General features: G+C 32.0%; 1 protein-coding gene across 3 annotated transcripts; it reads left to right on the top strand.

The window, feature by feature from the left end:
• The first annotated feature begins 334 nt into the window (after window positions 1-334).
• LOC110095904 lies at window positions 335-6,296 on the top strand. 3 transcript variants are annotated; one of them, XM_020821606.2, is made up of 9 exons: window positions 335-491; window positions 2,498-2,678; window positions 3,514-3,599; window positions 3,685-3,727; window positions 3,821-3,877; window positions 3,983-4,040; window positions 4,464-4,570; window positions 4,745-5,704; window positions 5,786-6,296. In XM_020821606.2, exons 2-9 carry the CDS (start codon window positions 2,532-2,534, stop codon window positions 5,897-5,899), a joined length of 1,572 nt encoding a protein of 523 aa, XP_020677265.1. In that variant the 5' UTR covers window positions 335-491; window positions 2,498-2,531; the 3' UTR covers window positions 5,900-6,296. The 3 variants fall into 3 exon arrangements, with proteins under 3 accessions (XP_020677265.1, XP_020677264.1, XP_020677267.1); XM_020821605.2 differs by having other exon boundaries at window positions 2,487-2,678; XM_020821608.2 differs by having other exon boundaries at window positions 367-409.
• The last annotated feature ends 1,812 nt before the right edge of the window (window positions 6,297-8,108 follow it).

Here is an 8,108-nt window from a genome sequence, read left to right as displayed (position 1 = left end):
GGGCTCAACGAAATGAAAGATTATTATGTGCGGGATCCGGACATAAAATGCGTCCAAATTTGTGAGGGTATATTTCAAATAAATAATAAATATATAGTTTTGTAAAAAATATATTAATCTATTGTGTACTTTCATAAATCTAGACGATGTAGTCTTCGCCAAGCATTTTCAACGGCTATTATGGATATAAATAATAAAATTTAAATATAATTAAATATTACAATTTTTAAATCCCTTAATTATTTATTATTATAATATACGTTTTTTTTTTACGGATTCGGAAAATAAAAAGTTAATTCGAATAATAAATATTTCCTTTCAAACCCCAAGATAAACGAGCCGTTTATCGGGTAGTGTACTCGATGATCGAGACCAGTCTGATGAAGGGATGGAGCAGCACCGATGCTCAGTTACGCACTTACGCCTCTTAAATGCGTTCAGAGTTGAGAATTCCTGCTTTATTTTCACGTTTTGATAATCGATTCTTCTTGGTAATCTTTATTCCTACTATTTTCTTAATCCATTTTTTAAATCCTTTCATCGTATTTGATATTTTGTAAAATCTTCATTATTTTGTCCTTTTTATATTCAGATTTTCTGTTGTTCTTCCACACTTCTGCTCGCATTTTTTTGAAATGTTTGGGGTTTTGGATTCTATAATTGTTATATTTCATTCCGTAAATGATATCTGTTATGGACATTTCTTCTTCTTCTTCTTTTTCGAAGTAGGTTTTGGCATGTGATATAAACGGTGGAAGGAAGGGAAATGCGCGCCTTGCGAGTTTTTAAGTTATCTTTTCTTCATTTTATTCTTGTTTTGTTTAGGCTTTTGGCGATCGCATCTTTAGGTGGAAAAGTTTTTAGGTTCGTTCACGTGTTCAGACTTTTGAGTGACAAAATGGTTTAGGGTTTAGGAAAGCCTGGATTCTAAGATATCATAAATTAGCAAGTCAATTAATGAATATGGCAATAGAAAGTGGTTGAGAGAGTGGAGGGTTAAGGAATCTTAAAGTCTTACATAACATTTATTTGGGATTTGATCGAGTTAAAGTGTCTTATGTTTTATAGCTGAGTACAACATGTAAAAGGGGCCGACCAAAATATTGTAAGGATGAGAGTTTGTGAAGAAAATTTACAGAAATTAAATTTTCTTACCACTGTACTTAATTTCAAATAAGAATGATGAGAGTTTCATCAGCGACAGATAATGAATTGGATCTTGCTCAAGTTTCATGTGAGTTGGCCCTTTTTCCACAGGATTTTCTTTTTTCAATTGCTATATGTAATTGAATTATTGCATGCATTATAATGCCATTTCCTCTGATGCTTAAAATGTCATTATAATCATAGAAACCTAGACATTTCTTGTCCACTAGAACTATTTTTATGGATAAAATTATTTTATCTGGGATAATAAGATTTAATGTAGAGCCATAGAATACTCAAATCCTCATCGAAAATGCCTTCAGTTACAATTATCACAGTTGGCCACATTATCTTTATTGTCTATGCAAAATGCATGTGACATTACTAACTTGGATATATGAGCCTTGTAATCGCGAGCAGAGTAAATTGTTTGCGCTCAGTTTATTGTGAACTGAGCCTTATAGCGCTCTTAATTGTGTTTTTACAAGCCGCTTTATGTGACTTAACATACTTGCAACATGCACAATCCAGAGTCACACCGAGCTAGTTTATCAGTTACCTATACTTACCCGGCACTTTCCCCAAGTAAAAGAGATAGCTGGTTAATCTCTAATGTGTTGAAGTCTTTTTTTTCCTTCAAACAAACCGACAAATAAGTAAATTAACTTTTTGAAGCTTATATTATTGGTCTGCTCTTATTCAATAATTAGCTAATGCAACAGCCTATCAGGTTTCTGACAGAAGACCCAAAAATGCTTTAAGCTCTGTACCTTACATTTGGTTTCACTGTTCCCAGTCTTTTGGTAAACTGGCATGATTGACTCGAAACTGTTAACCATGTCTTTGAGCTCATGCTTAAGAAGCTTCTTTCTGATAACTTATATAATTTTCCTTTTGCTGAACGCTTCATTCAATTGCATGACATATAATATTTGTAGATATTCTTTGAGCCATTATTTTGTAGTTTCTGTCGTTAACCTTGTAGGGAGAGATATCCTCTTTCTTCATCTTGTGCATTTGGTTGATTTTCTTTCAATCTATCAGCATCTTAAATCATTAGCGTTTTTCCAACTATTTAGAGTTGCAATTATTAATTCTTTTTATTTATTTGTGTTGTATTTTGTATGTGGTGTTAAATTTAGTTTCTTCAATTCTTTTTTCATAACTTATGGCCAAGGTATCTTGGGTCCCCTTCTGCTCTTCAGATTGATGGTATCTACTCGGTGTTATCTTTGTTTCTAACATTAATGGAATTGGAATTGACGCAAGGAGCCTTTACTTCTGGTCTCATTTGCTCAAAGTTGTGTTATTATATGTCTTATAATAGTTTTGAATGATAGGATGGTTTCAGGTGACTGCTTTTGACTGCTTTGAGAATAGGAAATATGAGTGGGAGATGCTTACGTAGTAGTAACCCTTCTAGCAATGGTGAAGAACCCATTGAATGTATGGCTAATCTGTTGGTACAACAGTTCAAGCAGGGGGATATTATATGGAGTAGGATCAATGGCGGGTCATGGTGGCCTTTGCAGGTATGCTGTGGTCAATGATTTTACAGCCATCTTCTCTGTTAGTTGATTTTTACTATTTAAGGTAGTTCCTATAGTTTTTTATTTTTACAAATTTTGTACGGAAACAAGGACTTTCTGTTTTTTTTTTGTTCGCTGAGGACTGGCTGTAGACGAATCAATACACTCAATGAAAAGCTCGATAATGATAATTATTTGACTAAGGGCATCATGCTTGTTTATGTTTGCTCACTTAATCGAATAAGCTTGAACATTAGTTAAGAAGCCTAGCAACATAATCAATTAGCTTGAGCATAGCTATTTATTTATGTTTTTGAACATATTTCTTTGTTAATAAGTAACTCAATTTGAGTTCTGTAAAATGCTCATTTAATGCTTATTTATTAGATTATTTAATTTTAATTTATGTTTGCATAAAACCTATATTCTTCTTATGTATTTTATGTGGAATATGTTAGTTAATTCTATTTAATTTATTTTCTAATTTTGTTAATATTTGAATATTAGTGCATTGATTATACATTCTAATTGAATTATGTTGATTTGTTATGGATAATCATGACTAACATTTGGTTATCTGGTGAGGTTAGCTTAGCTCAGGTAAATTGTTTAAAGTCAGGCCATATTCAAGTTCAAATAAAGCTTTAGATGAAAATGAATAAAGAAATTTGAACATAATGTGCCCTATGAAAGGTGACATTATTATTTACTATCCTATTGGAACAATGAAAATGCGTAATCTTGTGATGCTTCCATTTTTGTTTTAGAGACTTCCGATGTTTTGTCATCTCTTTTATTAACTTTTAGCAGTTTTTTTTTTTAAATTCATTTTTTTAAGGTGGCTGATGAGAAATGTGTGTCTTGTAAACCCAAAAAGATAAAGAATGATGAAATTCTGGTTCGGCTATATGGAAGTTTTGAGCAGTAAGTTACATTTTGCATTAGGTGCTGCACTTTATTGATGAATTTTTTTAAGACTAAATCATAATAAGAATTTGTTGCTCTACAGCATGTACGTGGATCCTGCAAACTGTGTCTCGAAGATTGAGAAGGTGAGTTGAATTGAGGCTCTTCATCCATCTACATGTTTTCGTTTTACTTTGTTTTTTTTTAATCTGGTTGCATGATTTCATTGCGCTTTGCAGATTTTTGGTCAAGAAAAGAGCAGTAACAGAGATTTATTTATGAGAACTCTGGAGGAGGTGATGCTTTATTTCTCCTTCATAATTTGAGGTGTCCATTCATCTTACAGTTTGGATCATGCATCCTGATTATTTCAAAAATGTTGGTTAACTTCTTGCTCATAGGATATAACTCGCATGAAATCTGGTGGCCAGTCTGTGGCAACAGTTTCTGAATCAAAAGGTCAGTCATCTTAAAAGTAATTTTTTTTTATAGAAACATTTAACTATTTGTGCATATAGATTTTGATTGATTCTGATATTCTCTCTCCATGTGGAAGAAAAAAATACCATGATTATAAAGTTCTATTTTGCTTTTTATTCCTTCATTGTAAAGTTACTTGTCTGATTTATAATATGATTTTTGGATAGGTGTTAATGGATTATGATCAGCAATTGTGGAATTAAATGCACGCCTTACCATGATCAAAAAAATTGATGAGAGAACAATTCCTGAAAAGTTCCTTGCACTAACTTTTTCTATGCAAGGAAAATTAATTTGGCTGTGGATAATATTTAATTTTGGCTAGGAGTTGTGGTTTGTTTGAAATAATTTTTATCTTTTTACCTAGATAAAAATAAAAAACTGTGATGTGTAATGATGCAGAAACTACAGAAATTGCAGAAATAGAGAAAGAGAAAAATGAAGCTTCTGGAGGAAAAGGGCAAAGAAAAGGAAAATTAAAGAGAACCATGATAGCAGACAACTCTCCTGTGAGTTTTCTTTTGGCTCATTTCAATCTTATTATCTTAGGTATTCTATTGTCCTCCCCAATGAGGTCAGTATAAATAGTCAGACCTTATTTTTTCCACATAATGTGCTATACAAAATGATATTTGTTGTTATGAATGCGGAATAATTGTCCTAATTGCAAAACTTGCTCTCAGCTTGTTGGTTCTTCAAATAATCCAAAAGCTGCAAAACAAGTTAAGGTTGTGAAGAGTGAAGGCATGAATGCTGTTAAAACGTCAGAAGTTGGAATCACAAAACGGAGGACTAGGAGTGAAACATTTAAAGCAAGAAGTGATGGAACAAGTGAGATTGAAGTGTCCAATTATACAGGGAATTTAAATAGCGGGGCTTCTGCAGTCAGTTCATTTGATAAAAAGGATTTAAGGAGTTCAGGACATAAAGATACCAAGGAGAAATTAACTTTGAATGTCCTTGATAAGGCATCTGAATCAAGATGTGTGAAACAAGATTGCGGGAGGAATCTAGATGTAAACAAGAATGCTCAGATTGAATTTTCAGATGTTAAAGACATCAAGAAGTTAGTGGCAAAGATTGTTAAAGAAGTAGCTGAAAAGGCTAGATACGATGCATTGAAAAGTAGAGGGATGGAAAGGTGTCCTGAAAATACTGAATATATAGACAATTCTAGGAAGAAAACTTCTGTAATAAAAAAAATGAAGCGACATGTTCCAAGAAGAGTGAAGAATACAGATACTGAGGTACACATAACAGATGGAGCTATAGATGATACTCAAGACAGAACTGCTGGATCAAGTGATGTAGAAAAGCCAAATGGAACAGTACTCAGCAATGGAGACCCTCTCAACAAAATTCGAGATTTTGAGTGTGACAATAATGAGAGGACAAGAGATACTGACATCCAATTACCAAATGTGGTGGAGAGAGCAAATAATGAAATTCAAGGAATCAATGGCGTGCACCGAACGGAGAGCTACTTCAAGGAAATGAACGGGGATGAGAAATCTCCTTCAAATTTTGCAAAACAAGATGAGGCAAAGAAGCCCAGTGAGACAGAGGAGGCAATTAATGGAGATCAAAGAGGCAAAGTTGTCGAACATGGTGATTCAGGAGAGAAAAAGGCTAGTCCTAACACTGTAAGTACTAATTCCCTTCCCATTACTCGTTCTGCTTGATGATTCAGCTGTGATCCATATTCATTTTCATAACCTACTCAGACTAAATGTTTCCTGAGCCCGCGATGTACGAAGGTCATGCAAAGTCTTGGCTTAATTGCTCCTTTAGGTTCCCCATTTTGCAGAAATGGATTGATCAGGTCCTTGCTGCCATGACTTCCTGACATACCAACAGAAATTTGACTAAAAACCGTTAGCAGATCAAAATTATCTCCAATCATAGATCAATCATATCCAAGTATTGGGTTTTGCATCATATATGGTTGTGACTTTTGTATTTCTGGTGTCTGGTTTTGTCCAGATGAATGTTTTAAGTTCCTGTGATCCTGCAAATTGCTGATAAACTTTTGACTATTAGGTCTTCTTCAAATTTGTTTTTATTGCATTGGCACTTGCAAGGAACTTAAGCCAACCTTGAATGAATCATTTTCTGGCTGTCAACTTAATTAGGTAGATTCAACTAGTCTGGTTGATAGAGTCTGTAGATGTTTTTATTTCTATTTCTGAAGAAAGTTTTCTGTTTATGGAGTAAAGTAGCTTGGTGACTATTTTACTGTGTGGTAAGTGCAAATGAGTTGAGTTTTGATCTTGTTCAGTTCTTTTCATTAATGCTCAAACCAAACACAAAAGGACACCAAGTTTGTTAAGGATTAGAAAAACATTGGTTAAGCTTGGATTGTTTACTAATGAGCCAAATAAAAGATTTCCATGAAATAAAAGATCACACGGTTGACCATCAGATGCATTGAAATTTTTATTATTGATTGATGGGCATGATTTTTTATTTTTCATAGTTTATCTTAAGCAATGTGCTTTTCATGATTTCTTTATGAATCTTAATATTAAAATGTGTTTAAATGAATTATATGTACACTAATAATGTGCACAAAATAAAAATATGCATGTATATTTTGATATAAATTGCATTAGGATGAGTTTGAATACCTTTGGATTTGCTTTTAAATTTAACAACAATAATAACAACAACATCAAGCCTTTCTCTCACTATATAGGGGCGACTACATGAATTCTTTTTGACTTTTTCTAAGTTCTATCATGTTAAAAGTCAAACTCTTATTTCTAATATGGATTAACCAAATCTTTTTAGATATATCTCTATCTTTCTTAACATAAGTCAAATTTAATACTTTTATTTTCCTAACCTGGTCATTGGAAGGAAGGCTAACACAAACGAGTATTATAATTTTTTTTTTTGTTTACAAGATCAATTGAAAGGGAATATATAATTTTATGAGGCGAGGCTATGGATATTATGCCTGAAATTTTAATTTTTATTGTTCTAGTTGTCTTAATCCTTTCACATTTACAAAATATGACTATCTTTCTACTTAATTAAAAATGTGCTATACTCTCAATTAGCATATCCAAAATATAATTAATTGATAAGTCCATATTTATCCTAACTTTTAAAAGGTATTTTAGGGCTTAATTGTTGAGAAAGATTAAGCCACATTTTATAATTTATACATCTAAATTTAACTATATGAAGTTATTGATATCATTATTAATGAATAATGATGGTTGAAATCTTATAACAGAAATTTAAGGCTCTAAATCCCTAAAGTAATTGGCTAACTCATCAAATTTAGCAATTTTATGAGTGAGTGGCAAACTCAAAATGACGATTGAGAACACAACACAAATTTAAAAAATAAATAAATAATATCGGTAAGTAATTAATTTATAAAATTAATTGATTTTACTCCAATGAGCTTTGGGCTCCACTGTAGTCATGATCAAAATCTCCAATTCTTAATTTTAGGCCTGCCTGATCAACCCAACTCAATTTCACCCCTAACGGCTATAATAATTTAATTTTATTGATTGTAGTCACATTTTTATTTGATAATAAATTTTATATATCATTTTTAACAAGTAATTTACTAGTCCAATAGTAATTAAGGCTTTATTTAGGATGAATTTTTTTTTTTTTAACAAGCTTTTAGTACAATTTTTTTTAATAAGTTGTCATATCTACAAGAATGTATAATGCCCAAAACACCTTCAAACTTTCTAATTTTATCGCACAGCTTCAGATACTTAAAACAATAACAAAATTTGTGTGAGTATAACAATTGTCTTGCACATAGGCCTAAGGAAACGGGACAGCAAAACATACATGACCGATGTAGAAGCCAAAAACTTTTGAATGGGCGGCCCAATTTTATCCTTATTTTAACTGATTTTTATATTTAGATTCAATCAATCACTTTAATGTTTTTATATATTATAAAGAATCAATATACTATATGAAGATATATTTACAAATTTCATTCAAGTTTTTTTTTTTTTTTTTTTGAAAATCGCTTGCAGGAAGAGCCTGATACAGACTTTTCTAAATTTC

This window comes from Dendrobium catenatum, unplaced genomic scaffold (genome assembly GCF_001605985.2).
Source record: "Dendrobium catenatum unplaced genomic scaffold, ASM160598v2 fragScaff_scaffold_1176, whole genome shotgun sequence".
Taxonomy (NCBI): domain Eukaryota; kingdom Viridiplantae; phylum Streptophyta; class Magnoliopsida; order Asparagales; family Orchidaceae; genus Dendrobium; species Dendrobium catenatum.
This window is presented reverse-complemented; position numbering and strand designations above follow the sequence as displayed.

Coding starts and splice junctions, on each gene's coding strand:
- LOC110095904 (XM_020821606.2), top strand. CDS start 2,532: ATGAGTGGGAGATGCTTACGTAGTAGTAACCCTTCTAGCAATGGTGAA. Junction 3,600..3,684: donor CTATATGGAAGTTTTGAGCA/GTAAGTTACATT, acceptor GTTGCTCTACAG/CATGTACGTGGATCCTGCAA. Junction 4,041..4,463: donor AACAGTTTCTGAATCAAAAG/GTCAGTCATCTT, acceptor GTAATGATGCAG/AAACTACAGAAATTGCAGAA.